At 48.2% G+C, this 19,506-nt stretch overlaps 1 protein-coding gene across 1 annotated transcript; it reads right to left on the minus strand.

Annotated features, from left to right (window-relative positions):
- Positions 1-1,957: 1,957 nt before the first annotated feature.
- On the minus strand, positions 1,958-7,910 carry LOC311168966 (cationic trypsin-3-like; the record flags this gene model as incomplete). The annotated part of the gene is made up of 5 exons (XM_084230673.1): positions 1,958-2,116; positions 2,195-2,284; positions 3,152-3,317; positions 4,021-4,189; positions 7,871-7,910. The coding sequence occupies 5 exons, from the start codon at positions 7,908-7,910 to the stop codon at positions 1,958-1,960; spliced, it is 624 nt and encodes a 207-aa protein (XP_084086799.1).
- Between the last annotated feature and the right edge of the window lie 11,596 nt (positions 7,911-19,506).

A 19,506-nucleotide genomic window follows, 5' to 3' on the forward strand; every position in this document is an offset into this window, starting at 1 on the left:
GCCTTGAGCTTTGGGACAATACGGGCCTCAGGCCCCTTCACTCCTGTGTGATTAGCACCCAGGGCCTGGAACTGCTTTCCACCGAAACCTGGAGATCAGGAAATTTTAAGAAGAAGGGAAAAGGTGGGGCCTAAGGTGGGGAAGGGGGAGCCTCCTCATGCTGTCCAGTTATTGTCCACTGCTGATGCCCCCACAATAAGGTGCTGCATGTTTTCTGATTCTATGTCACCCCTGAAACATCCCCAAACCTCATCTGAGATTTGGCCCCAGGAAAAGCATCCAGGGCAGAGCTCTTCATGATAATTGGCTCATGTCCTAGAGAGCTCTCTCTGGCGAGTCCTGGGATTATCACTTGAACCCCTTCTTTGAGGTAGGGAAAAGTGAGCGTTCCAGAAGCAGGGACTTAACAAGGCTTGACTGCAAATTCCCAAATAAATACCTCGAGGCAAAGGAAGCTGGGCCTGCCTGGCAGCTGCAGCGTGATGGTTCTCCAGTCACTAAAGCCTTGGAGGGTTAAGGGTACAGGGGAAATGCCAGGTGATGGCTTCCAGTCTTCAGTCTTTCCCCTACAACTCTCACACTGGTTGCGTGTAATGAAAGCACGCGCTGGGGATGTGCTTACAATGTGATTTTTAAACAAACTTCTTTTCCTGCGTCTTGGTGAAGTTTTATCCGATGCACATTAAAATGAACACAGGATATTGAATAAAATAGCTACTTAAGTAATAACGATCCCCAATGCACTTCCTAAGCTTGTGTTGAAGACGCTAGTGATGGATCTGCAGGTGGTTGGACAAAATGAGGGTGGGAAATTCCAAGCCTCGCTCATGGGGGTGGCTGGGGGCTGCCGGGAGTGGCGTGGCGCAGAGCAGATGTGGATATTAGTGGGATGTGGTATTCTAAGTGAAAGTGACTAGCAGAACACTCCCATGCGGACCCGGGAGAGGCCGGGCCCCTAAAAGCATCGCGGTGTGCGTGCACCTGTCAGCCAGTTATGCAAAGCGAATGAGCAAATCTGAGGGTCTGGCATGGTCCTGGGGGAGCTTGGGACTACAAGATCCCTTCTACTTGGAGAAGTGGGTTGACAGTTTCCAGACTCAATAAGCATGCTCATCTGCACCTTAGGAGCAAAACTTCTGTTCTCAGTAAGATAATGAATTCTCATTCATAATCAACACTGAGGATGCCACTGGAAGTGGGGGGTTCCTTCCTCGGCCTCCCCCGAGGAAAAGGGCCATGAACCACGCGCGGGGAATGCCCACATTCCTGCCCAGCACAGAGCGCTGGGAACCACAGTTCTTTTCCTATCTTCAAGACGTGGTGGCCCAGATCCGTCTGTATTTAATTAATCTGTGTCTGTCATCTCTTTCCCAGGCGCGTGACTTAGTGGCCTTGTAGAACTGTAGGAACCTGTGCCTGAAGGGGGTTGACTGGGCTCCAACAAGTATGTTGACCTCTGTATTGGCAGAAGCAAGTCACCAGCATCGAAAGGCAATTTTTTTCCCTTTTTTCTCCCAGAGTTTGTTCTTTTTCTAAAACTTTTCTGGCCACTTTCCCAGTTAATACCTCACTAGCCACTGAGGTGGGCTGGCACTTTACTTCTCTGATAGGCATGGAAATTTTTAAGTAATTTCATTCCCAGAAAAGAAGATGATCTAAGAAACTTACTTTCAAAAAAACCAACTGCTGTAAACAATCAGAACAGTGACTATTGGCTCATGTCCTAGTCCAGCGATAAAGTGTGTGTTTTTGCCTAAACTTGAGGTTAATCTGAGCGGCTCGGCTAAATTGAATTTGAAGGATGACAATAGTTTTCATGAAGGAATTTTATTGACACCTCTATGTGAGAACTACAAGCCCCTCCAAAGCCAACACAAAGTTACAGTGGGCTCCAGCCCAGAACAGAGCCTGGGAGGGGAGTGGGGTGGGGGGCGTGAGGGGGAAGAGAGAGGGAGGATTAGCTGCGTCTGTTGGCCGCCATGGTCCTGCGGATCCACTTGAGGTACTTGCAGACTTTGGTATAGACGCCAGGTTTGCCTTTCTGGGCACAGCCTGCACCCCAGGAAACAATGCCGTGCACGGCTCCCTTGCAGGCCACGCCCCCCCCCGAGTCACCCTGCAGTAAGAGGAAGAGAACATTAGGAGCGTGTCCACCCCCTGCAGACGCAGAGCCTGGGGATGCAGGCAGACCCACCTTGCAGGTGTCCTTCCCGCCATGGAGGAAGCCCAGGCACATGCTGCTGCTGTAGATCTGGCCAGGGTAGACCCAGCGGCAAGTCTGGGACTGCAACACCGGGGCAGACAGGCATCGCAGGACATTAGAGCTGTTGGATCCAGCCCTGTCCTCATCTTCTGAATTGTTTTTTGAGGGGGAGCTCATATCTGAAGAAAGGGCATAGTGATGATTATTCGTCGACACCGACCAGCACCCCAAAACACAGATAGGGGTTTCTCCAAACCCTTTCTCCAAACTCCCCAGAGGGTAGGATTCCCCCAAAGGGCAGGGCAGCAATAACATTATAATAATAAAGATGGGGCTTCCCTGGTGGTGCAAGGGGTTAAGATAAAACCTATGAAGCTATCGGCAGCCACTGCGGCCTGAGTTCGATCCCCGGCCAGGGAGCTACCCACATGGTGCAGCAGACCTCTCCTGTCTCCCTGCTGCTCCCCTCAGCAGTGTATTTCAGTCAGTCTGCCTGTTATGTTCCCCACTCTGTCTCTGATGAATCCTCTCACCCCCACACCTCTGGCCTGTACCCCAGTTCTTGTATGCATAAATAAATAAATCTTTAAAAAATAAAAATAGTAAAGATGATGATGATATACAATAATAGCTATCATATCTTCAGTAGTGCCCTTCACTCTTCTAGGCTCATTACATAGATTATCTCACGTAGTCCTTAAACTCAACGAGTGAGCTAGGGATTGTTATTGGCCCCATTTTGCAGAAGAGGAAACCAGGCTGAGTTCAGACAAAGTTCTCCAAGACGGCTGAGCCCGCCATACCCGGCTCCAGCTGAGCCGCAGCTGGAATTGTTTGTTCTGCCCCGAGGGCCGCTTTAGACACTAGAGGCCTGGTGCTGCCCCAGCCGGAGAGCAGGCACCACGTTCCGCTCACGGGGCAGGCCCTGGGCAGGGCAATGGTTCTCACGCTCCTGTTGAGGATGGCAGGCCTGGCCAGCTTAATCAGCATGATGTCGTTCTTCAAGGTTTTAGGATTGTAACCAGGGTGCTTGATGACCTTCACCGAGTTGATGATCTGTTCAGTCCTCTCAGAGACTGCGAGGTTGTGTTTACCCAGTTTCACCTGGAAGCTCCTGGAAAGAGCAGGAAGGCCACAGGCCTGCTCATTGGCCAGGTGTTGCTTTTACGTTCACAGCCCCCTTTTGGCCACCCCATCAGAACCTACAAGCCCACGGAGCAACCCAGAGGCAGGACCGGGCCCACCAGTGGACTGGAAGGAAAACTTGGGTGGGGGGCGGGGCAGGAGGACCATGTCCTGCAGACATGGAGACAGTGGGCAGGAGGCGGTCATGGTGAATCTCTCTAGAAGCAGCTGGAGGCTGCCAGACCGCGTCCAGGGAGGAAAGAGTCACGTGTGGGTAGAGCAGGTCAGGAGTCCGTGGAGTGGAGCCTCTGATGGCTCACGGCTGGGCCCCAGCCACAGGCCAGTAGGGGCATCGCTAGTGGCACTGACACTCTCATGTGCGTAAACATTTGCTAAGAGGGCAGAGCTCACGGTAAATACACCATCCCATAGTCTTTTGAAAAAGCAGGAAGAAAAGAAAAGAAAACGTCCGTTAGAATGATATTCGGGGCTCAGTGAAGGTTAAAAGTATTGGGGTTCGGGTCTCAGAAGAAGGAGCGTCTGAGAACACGGGGGACATTTTCCTCAGTGGGGTGAGCAGAGGTGATGGTCCAGAGATGTCCTTCCTGGCACTGCACCACTGTGCCCAGGACCAGCCAGCGGCCTCGGAGACCACCCCCCACCCCCGCCGCAGGCTCGGGGCCCACACTCACGGTTTGTAGCAGTGGGCGGCGGACAGCACCCACTGGCGCCTGATGAGGGAGCCCCCGCACACGTGGTAGCCGACTTGTAGGGACACCTGGTAGGGAACCGCGTTCTTGGCACAGACGTAGCCCCCAACAATCTTGTCATCCGAGTCATCATCACTTGTGGGTAAAGCCCCTAGCAGAGGAAGAGGGAACGCCCCTGCAGATTACGGGGTCCCCAAGGCTCCCGCCAAAGGCAGACCTGAGAAGGGGCAGCGCAGCTCCTCAGGGGGCACGGGAGGCCGCCAGCCTAGACCTTCTTTTTGTCTTTTCCCACAAGAAAGCAACTTTTTAAAGAATATGTCATTTATGAAGGCTGTCCAGAACTACAAGTTTACTTCAACCAGTATATTTCAAATATATTTTAAATACATTAAAAAAATTAATATATATAAAAGTTTTTTTTTAATTTAAATTTATTCTTTTTTTTTTAATGAGGCAACAATGGTTTACACATTAAATATGACTTAGAGATACGGGCTCACCCCCTTCGGATTATGCTCCCACACCTCGCCACCACGCAGGCCCCCAGAGTCCTCCCTCACAGCCCGTGTCACTCCCCACTCTGCTCTCCCCTCTCCTTCGCCCTTTGGTAGCCTCAGTTCTGGAAGCAGAATCCTAGAGTTTATTGCTATTAATTTGGTTTTATCTGACCCTTTGTTTTGATCTCTGTATTTCACCCATAACTGACACCATCCTGTCTCTCTTTCTCCTTCTGACTTATTTCACTTGGCATCATCCCATTGTCACAAAGTCAAGGTTTCACATTTTTATAGTATTTATAGTAGTGTTCCATTGGTGTACTAAAACTTCTGTTTTTAAATATAACCACATTCTTGTAGGAAACTGAAGCAAATTGACCAAAAGTGCCACAATTTCCTAAGCCACTCACCTGTCAACCTATATTTTTAAGAGGGATTCAAGGGATTATTCCATTGTCCTTGTTCTCAGAAAGATGAGGAACTCAATATTGGACAAGATTTAGCCAGTTGAGGAGTGATTAGAAAAGCCACAGCAAAGAAATTTGTAATTATGATGAATTAAGCCATAGAACAGCGGCTGAAACAAGTTATGGAAGATTACAAGAGGCCAAAGTGTAGATTATGTAATTTGTAGTAATTAAAAAATTCAAGTTAGGGGCCTCCCCGGTGGCGCAGCAGTTGAGTGCTGGGTTGCGAAGCTGCCCGCAGCCTCTGCAGCGGCAGTTCAATCCCCGGCTGCTCCCCGGCCACCGGAGGAGGGTCCCGCATGGCGCGCAGACCTCTCCTGCCGCCCGCTGCTCCCCTCAGCAGTGTCCTTCGGTCCTTCTGCCTGCTCTGCTCCCCGCTCTGGCTCTGGTGAATTCTCTCACCCTCCCGCGCTTCTGACTGTACCCAGTGCTTGTATAAATAAAAAAAAATTAAATTAAAAAAATTCAAGTTAGAATAAATGTTTTGATCTCTTCTGTAGCAAATGAATGGGTAAAAATACGCAGCACATTGAACACCACAGAGGTAAACATCCTGAGGTGGAAAACAATTTTTAAAACTTCTGTTTTTACATATAACACACATTCTTGTAGCAAATGAAGCAAAGTACCATACAGTCAACTCCGCAACACAGAAGATAAAATATTATCTTAAATTTGACTCATTGAAAATAACCACTCTAAATCTGCGCATTCTCGCAAGTATTTCTCTACACCATGGTGCACACACACTGGACACGTTTTTCACATGTGTCCAGTGTATGTGTCTCACATGCTACTCTACAGAAATTTTGATTCTTTTTTTTTTTAACATTTGTGGTTTTTATTTATTTATTTATTTATTTTTAATTTCTACAAGCACTGGGTACAGTCAGAAGCGCAGGAGGATGAGAGAATTCACCAGAGCCAGAGCAGGGAGCAGAGCAGGCAGAAGGACCGAAGTACACTGCTGAGGGGAGCAGCGGGTGCCAGGAGAGGTCTGCGTGCCATGTGGGACCCTCCTCCGGTGGCCGGGGATCGAACCTGTGCTGCAGAGGCTGCGGGCAGCTTCTCAACCCAGCGCTCAACCGCTGCGCCACCGGGGAGGCCCTCTACAGAAATTTTGAAACACTGATGTCTCCTACTCTAAAATATGCTAAAAGACAAAGCAAACATCACAGTCTTACCCTCAGGACACACCTGCCCAGCAGAATAGCACAAACATGGCCCTGGGGCAAGGTGACCAGAGCCAGAGCTACTGGCATGATTCAGCAAAACTCTACAATTCTGCAGTAAACAATTCCATCAACATGGATGATTATATTGGTGAATCAATACATAGAATGAGGGGGTGGTTGAGCTCGAAATTTCCAGAAGCATCATGTTGGAAAGGTGATGACTGCGTGACGCCAGAGAGGTGGTGAGAGTGGGAGCTACCCCGGGTGGAGACCAGCTTTCTTTGACTCTGCATCTAGGGATTTCCCTGGACACACAGGTCCTGTGTTAGGGGAGGCGTTATCTCCAAAAGCAGAAGCATTATCTGAAAGGACATGCCTGACGTTCACCTTTTGTAATATGAACCCTGTGGGCACAGCCTATTGGAACAAAAAGAGGCCCTGAAACTGTGCTGTGACCCAAGAAAGAGCCAGAAAACTGTACTTTACCTGGACTTTCATGTTAGATCAAAAAGGGTTCATGGAAGGGAGTAACTTTAAATTGTTTAAAGGAAGCAAAGACGGAAGGAAGGAAAGAAGACATGAAGTTAAAGAAAAGAGGGGGCTAGTACAGGAGGAAGAGGGATGCTTTTGTGTGGTCTTGTTAAAACTTGAAAATGTCTGAGGCCAAAAATAATGTTTTTTCATATAAAGAAACTATTCCTAAGCTATTTGTCCTGGGCAAGTGGGGAAGACATTTTTTGCTTCTCCCAAGCAGCTACCAACGCAGAGAAGAATGTGACTTGGACAAAATACCCGACCTCTGCCTGGTGGTAAAAGGGGTTAATTTCTGTAGGGCAGTATGTGAGGTACAGTCTCACCTGTGAAAGGGAGTCTACCTTTTTCTAACCAATTCTAGGAAGATCTCAACGGGATGTGGTCCCTCCCACTTTAATTTTTGCATTGGAACAACACTGCCCAGGGCCTCCCTGGTGGTGCAAGGGGTTAAGCACAGCCCTGTGGAGCTATCCACAGCCTCTGCATGAGTTTGATCCCCCACTGGCCAGGGAGCAACCCACATGGCGCAGCAGACCTCTCCTGTCCCGCCCGCTGCTCCCCTTAGCAGTGTATTTCAGTAGATCCGCCTGTTCTGCTCCCCACTCTGTCTCTGGTGAATCCTCTCACCCCCTGCACCTCTGGCCTGTACCCCCATTCATGTATGCATAAATAAACACATCTTTAAAAGAAACAACACTGCCCAAAGTAGACACATCTCTGGGCTCTACTCTGGAGCCCAAAAGCCGGAGGGGTGGAAGCTGAGAAGGGTAAGGCCCACCGCATTGACCTTGAGCACTGGGCCTCAAGGTCTTGATTTGCCAGGCACAGTTTATGCCAACAATCCTGGTACTAACTATGTCACTTCTTATTTTCGAAAAGCATTCCTATTTGGTCAATAAATTACATGGTCACCCTTATTACGTAGCAAAGTCTCATGTGATATCACACCTGGAGGAGAGAGTGAGGGCTGGTTTGCTCTCCTGTGCCTTTTTAGCTCCTCTCAGCCATTTGTTTTCCATCCTCCCTCTTTTTTCCAGGTGGAGCAAAGAGACCCACATATTTGTGCTGGATTTCTGACCAACACAGGAGACCAACAGAGGCTAGAAATTTAGTCTCTATCAGTCTCTCACTTCAATATTAAAGGGGAAAAAAGACTTACCAGCAATTCCTAGGAACATAAGAAAGACGATGGTCTTCATGGTGGGAATTTCTCCAAATGCGCTTGGAGTGATTCTGAAGACCAGGGATCGTCCCCTATATACCCCCCAACCAACCAACCTTATCGCTAATCCAAGGCCTCTGGGCAACAGGTGGAGGATGAGAGGAGACACCCACATATTCATCTAGAGGGACCTCCATTTTTTCAAATATGGCAAACATTGTTGCTAAAGTTAATCATAAACATGAGTACAAAGGCCTCTAGGCAGCAGGTGGGGGATGAGAGGAGACACCCATGTATTCATCTGGAGGCTTCCATTTTTCAAATATGGCAATGCTGTTGCTAGAGTTAATCATAAACATGAGTACACAGGGACAATGGCATTTTCAGAAGTAGACCCCATATGGTTAAGGACCCAGGGACTTGGTTGAATAAGGTTTTACTGAAATAATGACACAAAGTGGCATTAAACAAAACCCTGCATTGTTAAAGAATAAAATAATTCCGGCACAAGGATGTGTAAATTATTCTCTCACTGTGTACATTCCTCCTCTTAGATTTTTTATATATTTTTTTTATGGTTCATAACCTGTCCTTCGAATACCTTCTCTCTTAAGCCCCCTGTAGGTCTTCAACCTGAACCTATTTGGTCAAGTGTTCTCTTGCATTTCAGGTCGTTTTATCTAGAGCTGAATTCATCATGGCTCCCTGTTCCTTCCTCGCCTATGTCAGCGCCATGTACCCTCATCCCCAGGGCTGGCCAAATCTGAAATGTGGAATTCACCCCCAGTGATACAGGGTTCTCTCTGCCTTGGAGAGAGACACACTCTTCCCCTCAAAGTATAACAAACCTTGATTGACATGTTGAACTAACACCTTGCTCTGTGCTTGCATTCCGAGGACAAAGGGCCTTCGCTTCAAGACAAAGCCAAGGACAGAACCTGGCAAAGACAACGTCAGAACGGCTGGTCGCCAGATGGTGACGAAAACCAGCTGGTGTCAACTGAGTCACCAGACACTTAGGTTACGAGAATGGGTGTGACGGGGGGCTGACCGCACCCCCCCCTTCATGTCCTTGTAGCTCTAGTTAAGCCCCCCTCTTCTCTGCTAGTGCGCAGGACAATCGTTTCTCAGACTCTAGTCAGCTCCCCTCCTCATTGGTCAATGAATAAATGAAACCAATTTCCTTCTCCTCAAAATGCTGTCTTCTTGGCGAAGGGGAACCGAGATGGTGATTGTGGTCTGAACCACCTGCACTCACATGTCAAGTCTGGAAGCTCTCGCCTGTCTTGAGGATCCTTGGCTTATCTTTCAAGTCAGTGCCCTGTGCCTTAGCTCAGGTACACAGTCGCTCTCCTGCGACCCTGCACTATCAGCACTTCGCTCTCATTCACCCATTCCTCTGGGCCTGCCTGTGGCCGCTCAGTCTGAACCAACCAATAAGGGGCCCATGGGACATGAAGGGGAAGAGGAAATGTGAGCTAGAAACTACTGTTTCTAGAAACCACCAGGGACAGAGATGTCTAGCAAAGTCCTCGCTCAGAGCCAGAAAGGACCAGGATGCCCAGCAGGAAGGTCCCATCGTGTCTGGCGCCGCCATGGGCTCCAGGCTCCTCTGCTGTGTGGTCCTTTTTCTCCTGGGAGCTGGTGAGTTCTGGAAATGGGGGTCTTCTCTGTCCTCAGACTCTGGTCCTTCTCATAACTGCCTGAGAGGAACTTCTGTACTCGGTTTCTTGCCCCCACAGGCCATATGGACACCGGAATTAACCAGACACCGAAACAGCTGGTGACAGTGGTCGGGGGCCAGGGGACCCTGAAGTGCCAACAACGCCTGGGACATAACGCCATGTACTGGTACAAACAGGATGCTAAGAAATCTCTGGAGTTCATGTTTTACTACAACAACCAGGTTCTCATTGACAACAACACCGTGCCCAGTCGCTTCTCACCTAACAACACAGACAAGACGCGCTTAGTCCTTTGCCTGGACTCCCTGAAACCAGAAGACTCCGCCCTGTATCTGTGCGCCAGCAGCACCCACACAGCCACACAGCCAGCTTCTCCCCATGCACAAACCTCCTGCCCCCAGCCAGGAAGCCCTGGGGGCCCCCGAGGCTCAGAAGCCTTTCCCACTGGGTCCCACACAGATGTCACCCCACACACCACCTGTTGGCTCAGGGGCACCCCCACAGGCAGCGACAGCTGTGGCCTGGCTGGGTCTTGACAGCACTGGGTCTGAGGGTGAAGACAGGACAGGCAGGTTCAAGTTCAAATTCCCCCAGGCATCCTCCATCGGCCTGGAGCTCTGGTGAGACTCCACTGTGCCTCAGCAGCCTTCCTGTCTCCTTCCACAGGGACCCCCGACTGCTCTTTCCATCCAGGTTTCACCCGGTCTCAGCCCCAGCCCCACCTCCCAACATGCTCGACCTTTTCCAAAACGCACCCCCTGACCCTGGCTCCTCACGGAGAAGGAGGCCCCCCATCTGGTTTGGGTCTCTGGATCCCTCTCTCTGTGGCACCGCTGGGGTCTCGGATCCTCACTGGCTTCTCTTCCTCTGGAGCTTGAATACTTTTAGGCTTAGCTCTTTTCCTCCCACCTCTTTGATGCTAATTCTTGGGGTCTTCACCTTGTGCTGTATCAGCCAGACAGCTGATGGCCTGGATGGGTGCTCACCACGGCGGTGGAGAGACAGAGGGACTCTGACATTTCAGAGCTGGACTGTATCCTTGGGGCCCTTCAATGAGCCCCATGTTTAGGAGCTTTTCTCCTTGCAGTGACCTCAGTCTGCACACACTGTCGTCCCCAGGCTGAGCAGAGTCTTATCTTGGGGCTCACCTGTCTGTGTTGGCACAAACGCTTCCTCCCCACAGAACAGCCATAGTTCCTCAACAACACAACAAGAGGGCACATAATCATTCTTGAAAGTTAATAAATAATGCCTAATGTCATCATAGTATTTCACTCAATATTTGCTAATTGTCATTTGTTACTTTCAAATGACAAAGATGAAAATATGTATGATCTATATGGTGTTAGAGATAGTAAATACAGACATCGTGAGTAGATAGACGAGCTTTGGTTGCCAAGATGATGGCTTGTGAAGGCGAAGGGTGAATGGCCAGAATCAGGGTGTCCATCTGGTTTTGATTTGGGTTTTCATCTGGAAAACAAGCTGATGGTCATCGCTTCACCTGCTGGGGTATGATTGGAGAGCTGGCACATATGTTGACTTCTGTGTTTTTGTCAAAAAGAAGGGGAATTTTTTTTCAGGGTCAGAGCTACTAGGAACTAGCAGCCAACTGAGCAGAATAAATAGGAGGTCACAATCCTTGTCAGTCTTTGATCCTTCCTAGATCAGAGAAAACTTTGAACATGAGGGAAGAGAGACAGAATATGATAAAACTGACACTTCATGGGCTCTCTGGCCAGGTGGCCAGACTTAACAGAATGGATCAAAAGAGGGTCTCCTTTGTCCCATTCTGCCAGAGCTATAAACTATGACTGATCTACCATCAGGCTTATAGATCAGATTTTCTTCCTATCAGCCACATAACACATTTTTATCTTCCAGTCTAGGGCAACCCATGAATTTCTTTTTGTTCTTATCAGAATACAAACACCACGAGAGTCAGAGTATTGTCTTCCTACAACTTTGCCCTGAGTACCCATTCAATGACTGCAAAGGAATGGACAGAACTCCATGTTCCCGGAAGGAGGGTGGACAGTTCTTTCTGCTTTGTTTGCTCGTGTGTCTCTAGTGCTTGTTCTGCATTGAGTCAAAAAACCAACTCACCACCTGTCTTTGTGGGGCTTTCACTCTCTTTGAAGTAGTAGATAGTGCTGTCAAGCATTGTGTGTGTGTATTTGTGTTTGTATTTGTGTGTGTTTGTGTGCCTATTTGTGTGTGTATTTGTGTGTGTGTATTTGTGCGTGTGTGTGTATTTGTGCGTGTGTGAACAGAGAAGAAGGAAGGAGCCAGAGAAGGAGGAAGACAGGAAGAAGAAAGAGAAAGAGACACAGGATGCCTCCTTGGTGGCGCTGGGCAGTCTTGCCTCCCTGGTCTTGTTCCTGGGCCTTTCTCTGGTCCTTGCTGACCTGGGGCACTGGCTGCAGGGGAGGGTCTGGGAGCTGACCGCTAGGAGGAGCTGTGGTTCTACCATAGTCCCTGATGCGGGTGGAAGGAAGCCTGGTAGGGCAGAGGAAGGACAGTTGGCAGGAATGCAGGTGGTTCTCCATAGGGGTGATTCAGCAACGTCTGGAGATTTTTAGGTTGTCACTGAGGGGGGTGGGGAGTCCTACTGGCACGTGGTAGACAGAGACCAGGAATGCTTTAAATACCTCCAGTGCACAGGACAGCCCCCACCACGAGTTACCTGGTGCAGCATGTCAATAATGCCAAGAGGAGAAACCTTAGGCCTTGTTGCCCTGAGCTGTCATCTTTGCCTGAAGAAAGTGGCCTGTAGACATCTCTGGGATGGCAAATCACTTACATTTTCCCCCACGCCCATGCCATTGCCCACCCCCATCACTGACTTGTGACTCCTGCCCCCCAAGACAGCATCACAGGAAGGGGCTGCAGCACCACTCCCCCCTCCCAGGGGCTCATCAGCAGGGTTTGCCTTGATTGCCAACAGTTCATGCGTTTTAAATGGTCTGCAGCTGGTTCTCAGGGGAGACCTCATAGGACAGCTCTCCCCCAGCATTGAGATAATCAGGGGTCCACTAGGAGCAAAATGGACATTCAAAGGAGGCAGGATATGAGTGGGATCATCCTGTATTATCAGGAGGGAGAAAATGGTGGTCCAGAGAAGAGAAATTACCTTATCTCAGGGAGAGGACCCCCAAGGGGAGGCAGGAAGGAGGAGGCTGACCCTGGAGCAGGAATAGGAGAGGGAGGCAGCTGCAAACACAAGAAAGACCTCTCCACTGAGCCAACGTGCACCCACTAGAAATCTGAGAACAGAGAAGGACTGGACAGAGGAGACCCTGAAGATGGGAGCAACTTACAGGCTGTCACATCACAGGCAAAGCACCTGTCAGACAGAGGGGACCTGCAGCAAAGCAACTGTCAGGACAGAGGGGACCTGCAGGTGGTTTTTCTATAAGAAGGTGACCTGGACCCTGGACAAGGGCCCTGTATGGTGGCTCCAGACATTGCTGTGGGCTCCAGGCTCATCCACTTTGTGGTCCTCTGCCTCCTGGAAGCAGGTGAGTCCTGTGCCCAAGTGATACAATCGTGCTTTGTGTCTGAACCTCTGCATCACACCAGTAGGCATCTCTTGGGACTTGTCTCAATCCTGCCTCTTTCTTTCTCAGGCCCCTTGGATCCAGCCATTTTCCAGACTTCAAAATACCTTGCCACACAGACAGGAAGTAAGAAGTCCTAAAATGTGAACAAACACTGGGCTGTGATGCTATATACTGGTAGAAGCAGGACTCCAAGAAATTCGTGAAGATCTATGTTTATTGACGATAATAAGGACTTCATTTTATATGAAATTGTTCCAAGATGTTTCCTGCCTGAATCCCCTGACAAATCTCATTTAAACCTTCAAGTAGATACGTGAAGCTGGACAACTCTGCCGTGTATCTTTTTTGCCAACAGCTGAGGCACAACCCTGCACAGTCACCATCTTCCCAAGCACAACCCCATGGCCCAGGCAAGAAGGGGTGCTGGCAACCTGTTTACCCCACTTGAGATTCTGTTTGCTCCTGTTAGGCCCCTGGCTAAAGGTTCAGTCTAAAGGATAGAATGCCAACATAGCCCATGTACCACACACAAGTCAAACAGAATCCTACCTTTCAGTGAAAACAGGGGTTCACAGTAAATACACCAAAGACTCAGAATGCTGCAAACAAGAAATGATCCTGTACCATGCACTGAAGATCTTAACTGATGGAAAAACAATTCCTTGCCTTTCTCTGATGCACATGTATATGCTGTTATGATGAAAAACATGTTTTTATTGAAGAAGTGGATATGGCATATAGAGAAAACAAAGAGATAAACTAAATAAAACAAAAATACATTTTGGAACTATGAGACCCCTTAGTGGATACCAGAGGAAAGAGAAGGTGAATAGATTGGGAAAAAGGGAATGATGATATGGAATGATAGATTCAGAATTTTAGCAGTTTGAACTTGGTGCATATATACATATGTTGATTAATAATGGTGCACACCTGAAACTTAGATAATGTGATAGTGAAAAGTTATTTCAATGTAAATAAAGAAAACAAACAGTCAAAAAGGTGTGATGAGAAAAGCCTAAAAGCAAAGTGATAGTAAAAGTTTCTAAGACTAAAAGGAAATTCAGGTTTTCAATGAGTTCACTGTTTAACAGAAAAATATTTGAATAAACTTGAAAGTTGGTGATAGGTAAACTCGAAAGAAAGGGTGAAGTAAAGCACCAGTTGAGACAGGCGTGTGCATCATAGACTCTCCCTTCAAGAGGGATGACCAGTATGAGGCTTTCCAATTCTCATTGTGTCATCTTTGAAGCCTCCTCCAGAGCCTGATGATGGAGGATATTATAAGGCATGGAAAGGACTTTGGACATAACTATCTAGGCAGTAGTTATTCATCAATCCTACCTTAAGTGAGGCAATATAACCAAATTTGTATTTTGGTTCAATGTAGTAGTCATATGGATCAGAAAGCAGAGAGATTTAGAGTAGAATGTACAATTAGGAAATTTCTAAAATATTATACATGAAAGTGTATAAAGGGAGTATGTGGGACATTGTGGATGATATAGTGTAGAGGTTCTGGGTTATGTTATATTCTTCTGGAGAGTGTTTGGTTTAATTTGGGTGGGTTTGCATAAAGGACTTGTTGGGATCTGTTTCAGCTTTGCCCTCCGCTTCGGAGAGTCTTAGCTTGTGTCATTGGTGCTAGTGCATGGCCTGTGTGTGGTCTCAGTATGAATCACAACATATTCACTGATGTCTCACATTCTACCAATTTGAATGCCAAAGTCACCCAGCTATGTGTGTCTTCTGCAATCTCTACTTAGCTCTCCAAGTCTTTCAGAACCTGTTCTTGGTCAGCCTTCTGGAGGCCCACTCTGCCTGTACACAAGCTAGAAAGTGACCAAGAAAAAAGGGAATCTCCTTCCACATGTTCTTGGGGCCTCTTTTCAGTTTTCTATATTAAATCTCAGTCAAGTTGGAGTTGGTTATATCTTTTCTATTTATGTTCAAGCAACATATACCATTACTATTTTTGTAGATGATGTTTGAGTTTATTTACATGTTGACCATTCTACGTCTTTATTAGTTCTAGTTGCATTTCTGAATGGCCTTAGATAATTTTCCTTCTTCAGGTACATCCAGAATCCAGATAACTTAAATTCACCATTCACCCACCCCTTGCTTTGAGTAATGCTTATATTGGCTATTTTTCTCAGGGCAACCAAGTTTTTCACTTTTTTCTTGTCCAAGGTTTCAGTTTAAATTCTATTATTTTCTTAATCTTTGTGATTTTGTTACATATTGGAAGCCAAATAATAGAATAAAATGCTGTTGATTCAAAATTTTGCTGTTCATTACAGAAGGACTAGGTGAAGTATATCCTTGTTAGAGTGGATGTTCATCATAATAATTTAATAGTAAGAGTGCTAGCTTTTTAACTAAGGTTAATTTTAGATTTATACATAAGAATGGAGTATTTCAACTATAGCAGATTGGAAACTCATCATATAAGTGACCTGCTAAGTTGGAAGATATCTGACCCCATTTAAATTCTAACCCTATGCCTTTACATTTGTACATCTCTAAGTTAAAAGAAAAAAGTTTTAATTATCAACTCCTGACTTAAAGTATAGTAACTATCTTCCTTACTTCCAGCATAGGTTTATATAGATTCTTCTTATTTCAATTTGATAACAAAAATGTACTATAATAGTAAGTAATTATTAAATAGGTAAGCAAGTATAGATCATTTTATATTTGCGCTCATTCTTATCTTCAAATATCCTAAAATGAAAACTCAGTACTGGTATAACCATACATTTTACAAAAATAAATGCTATTTTATTAATTAAAAGGACAAGGAACATCAAGAGAGTTTAAATAGTAAAGTAGAAATGACTCTTGGTGGGTCATCCTTGCTGGTTCCAAATTAGAAAACGTTCTATAGATCCAGTGATTTAATTTCCAACATGTTAGAAAAGGATGAGTTTTAGAGATGGTTTTGTTTCAGTTCCCCTGATGTAACAGATAAGAAAATATGGCATCACATATATAAAGCTATTTAAATACTGAAATTCTGAATCCATTGCTTATGTTCCATTTCTTAAGGAACTATTTTATGCCCTTGTAACGGTTAATGTGACTATGTGTAATTACCCACTAAAATAGAATCCTGTGTGTGAAGATGTGGCATTATGTGCTTGCCCCAAAGATTCCTCAGCGAGTATTTAAGATGGCCTATAAGCTCCACAGGGCCTGCAATAATTTCTGTTTTGCTCATTACTAAGAATACAGATACAAACAGTCTCTGTTGAGTAAAAATTGAATGTGTCTGGATGAGTGAAAATATGGCCACTGTTTTTGTTGTTTTAGATTTTTTGTTATTTCTTTCCTCCACACTCCCCTAGATTTTCATACCCTTCTCTTCTAGCTGTTCCCCCAGTCTGTGGAAGGAGGGCTGGATGAGCCTGGATTCTGTAGATGGGCTGACAAGTGGCCAAGAAAAGTGCAGCTTTGGCCACAAGGAGGCACAGTGGCTCTATTGACACATCTGAGGCAGGGGTGTGGTAAAGGGGCTGGGAGTGGAGGGATGGGGCAAAGAGGGAAGTGAAGACATTGGGCTCCATCCTTACATCAGTTGGGTGCATCAATTTTAGACTTTGCAAAGTTACTAAACTAGTCATTTTCTGAATTAAATTGATGGTCCCTTGTCTTGCCTTGGATGCCTGGTGTTGCTCATGCTGCAATCTGTTTGCTCTAGGTAAATCCAGCCAAGATCAGCACCCTCAATTATAGGGAATGAGGGTGGCTTATCCCTTGGATGGTGCCCCCATCTCTTCCCAGGGTCTGATGCCTGCCAGGTTCATAGTTCTACTAGTCAGAAACAGGCCCTGGTGCAGGGTGGAGGCACGCCCTCCAGGGACCAGGGCCAAGGCCTCCATCACACTTGGGCACTGAGACCGCGGAATGCTCTCCCTGTGAGAAGGGTGTTTGGAAGGACACATGGAGACTCTCTATGAGGAGGGCAGCTAGTAGTAAAAGAGCAACTGTCAGAAGAATACCCCAGCCCATTCGCTACAAATCCACCATCTATCAGCATCTATATAAGGCCCGAAAGGGGTTGGGAAGCCGTGAGACATGGTGACATCACAGGCAAAACCACCAACCAAGGCCAAGGAGGCCAGAGCCCAGCCCCCTGACCAGGACATCCTAGTTAGAGGGAGGCCCCAGCCCTGACTCTGCCATGGGCTGCAGGCTGCTCTGCTGTGTGACCCTCTGTCTTCTGGGGGCAGGTGAGTCTGGGGTTCAGGGGGCTGTCCTCGGACTCCGAGTCATTTCCCTGTGGCTGCAGCCATCTCCTTCTTCGGGGGTTTTGTCTAAATTTTGTCCCTTTGCCAATAGTCCGCATGGACCCTGAAGTTACTCAGACACCAAAGCACCTGGTCATGGGGATGAGAACTAAGGGGACCCTGAAGTGTGAACAACACCTGGGCCACAACGCCATGTACTGGTATAAGCAGAATGCAAAGAGACCACCGGAGCTCATGTTTGCCTACAGTTATGAAAAAATGACCGGAAACAACACCGTGCCCATTCGCTTCTCACCTGACAGCCCACACAGGACCCGCTTAGACCTTCGCCTGGACTCCCTGAAACCAGAAGACTCCGCCCTGTATCTGTGCGCCAGCAGCACCCACACAGCCACACAGCCAGCTCCTCCCCATGCACAAACCTCCTGCCCCCAGCCAGGAAGCCCTGGGGGCCCCCGAGGCTCAGAAGCCTTTCCCACTGGGTCCCACACAGATGTCACCCCACACACCACCTGTTGGCTCAGGGGCACCCCCACAGGCAGCGACAGCTGTGGCCTGGCTGGGTCTTGACAGCACTGGGTCTGAGGGTGAAGACAGGACAGGCAGGTTCAAGTTCAAGTTCCCCCAGGCATCCTCCATCGGCCTGGGGCTCTGGTGAGACTCCGCTGTGCCTCAGCAGCCCTCCTGCCTCCTTCCACAGGGACCCCCCAACTGCTCTTTCCATCCAGGTTACACCCGGTCTCAGCCCCAGCCCCACCTCCCAACATACTCCACATTTTTCGAAACGCACCCCCTGACCCTGGCTCCTCACGGAGGAGGAGGCCCCCCATCTGGTTTGGGTCTCTGGATCCCTCTCTCTGCGGCACGGCCGGGGTCTCGGGTCCTCACTGGCTTCTGTTCCTCTGGAGCTTGAACACTTTCAGGCTTAGCTCTTTTCCTCCCGCCTCTTTGATGCTAATTCTTGGGGTCTTTAGCTCGTGCTGTATCAGCCAGACAGCTGCTGGCTGGATGGGTGCTCACCACGGCGGTGGAGAGAGGGAACCTCTGACGTTGATCTGAAAGGCGGGTCTAGTTCTCAGAGGGTCTGTGTGTGGTCACATTGTGTCTGCCCCCGCTGGAGGCGTCCAGCACACCCGGGGTTTGAACATTTTACAGCCACACGAAGGTTCCCCCTGCAGTGGGGGTGCTCCCGAGTCTCAGGGTGCCATCTGAGATGGTGATGTCATCGCACCTGCCCTGACCTTACTGACCCGCTGCTCGCTGAGAGATGCGTCAGCTCCCCCGGCCCTCCATGGACCACCAGCTCCTATGCTGGTGGTCTGTGCTCCCAGGAATAGGTGTGAGAGATCCCCACCCTCCCTTCCCTACGGCAGCTTAGACTTCACCCCCTTCTCTTGCTGGCCTCTGCCTCTTCCCACAGGACAAATGGAGCCCGGTGTCCGCCCATCCCCTCCCTGGCCACTAGATTGCAGAGATGGGGCAGAGCGTGCCTCTGAGATGTGACCCCACTTGTCATCATCCCTATCTCTACCGCTACCAACAGACCCCTTAGAAAGAGAATGGAGTTTCTGGTTTCCTTCTATGACAGGATTTCTTTAGGGAAGGCCGACTTTTTCAAAGATAGATTCCTGGCTGAGACGGGGAGGGGTTGTTCTGCTTGCCGACGATCCAGCAGGTGCAGGGGAGGGGTGAGCGGAGGGATGGGAGTAAGGCTGGCCACGTACCCCTGAGCCAACAGCTCAGCCATAGCCTCTCAGGGACACTCCCTGCCTTCACACACACCTGGCAGCTTCTAGACTCTCTGCAGCTTTCCTGCCTCAGGGCGCTGGGCTGTGGATTGGGCCCAGTTAACTCATTTGTGGAATAGGAGGGTTGAGCGGGGTCTGGGGCTGTGGCCCCCTGGATACTATTTCCAGGATGGATTCAACTGAGATCATCTGACTGTTTATTTTTATGGCCTGAATTATATTGGCTTGTCTTTGCCACATTAGCAGAAGAGTGCAAAAATATAAAAATTATTACCTTCTTAATCCATTATTGGTTGATACAATCTTTGCTTCCACTGGCTGAAATGGATGAGATGCATTCCAAATCAGCCAGCTCGGTAAGGATGTGTGTGTGTGTGAGTGTGA

This window comes from Talpa europaea (genome assembly GCF_964194135.1).
Source record: "Talpa europaea genome assembly, chromosome: 3".
Classification (NCBI taxonomy): domain Eukaryota; kingdom Metazoa; phylum Chordata; class Mammalia; order Eulipotyphla; family Talpidae; genus Talpa; species Talpa europaea.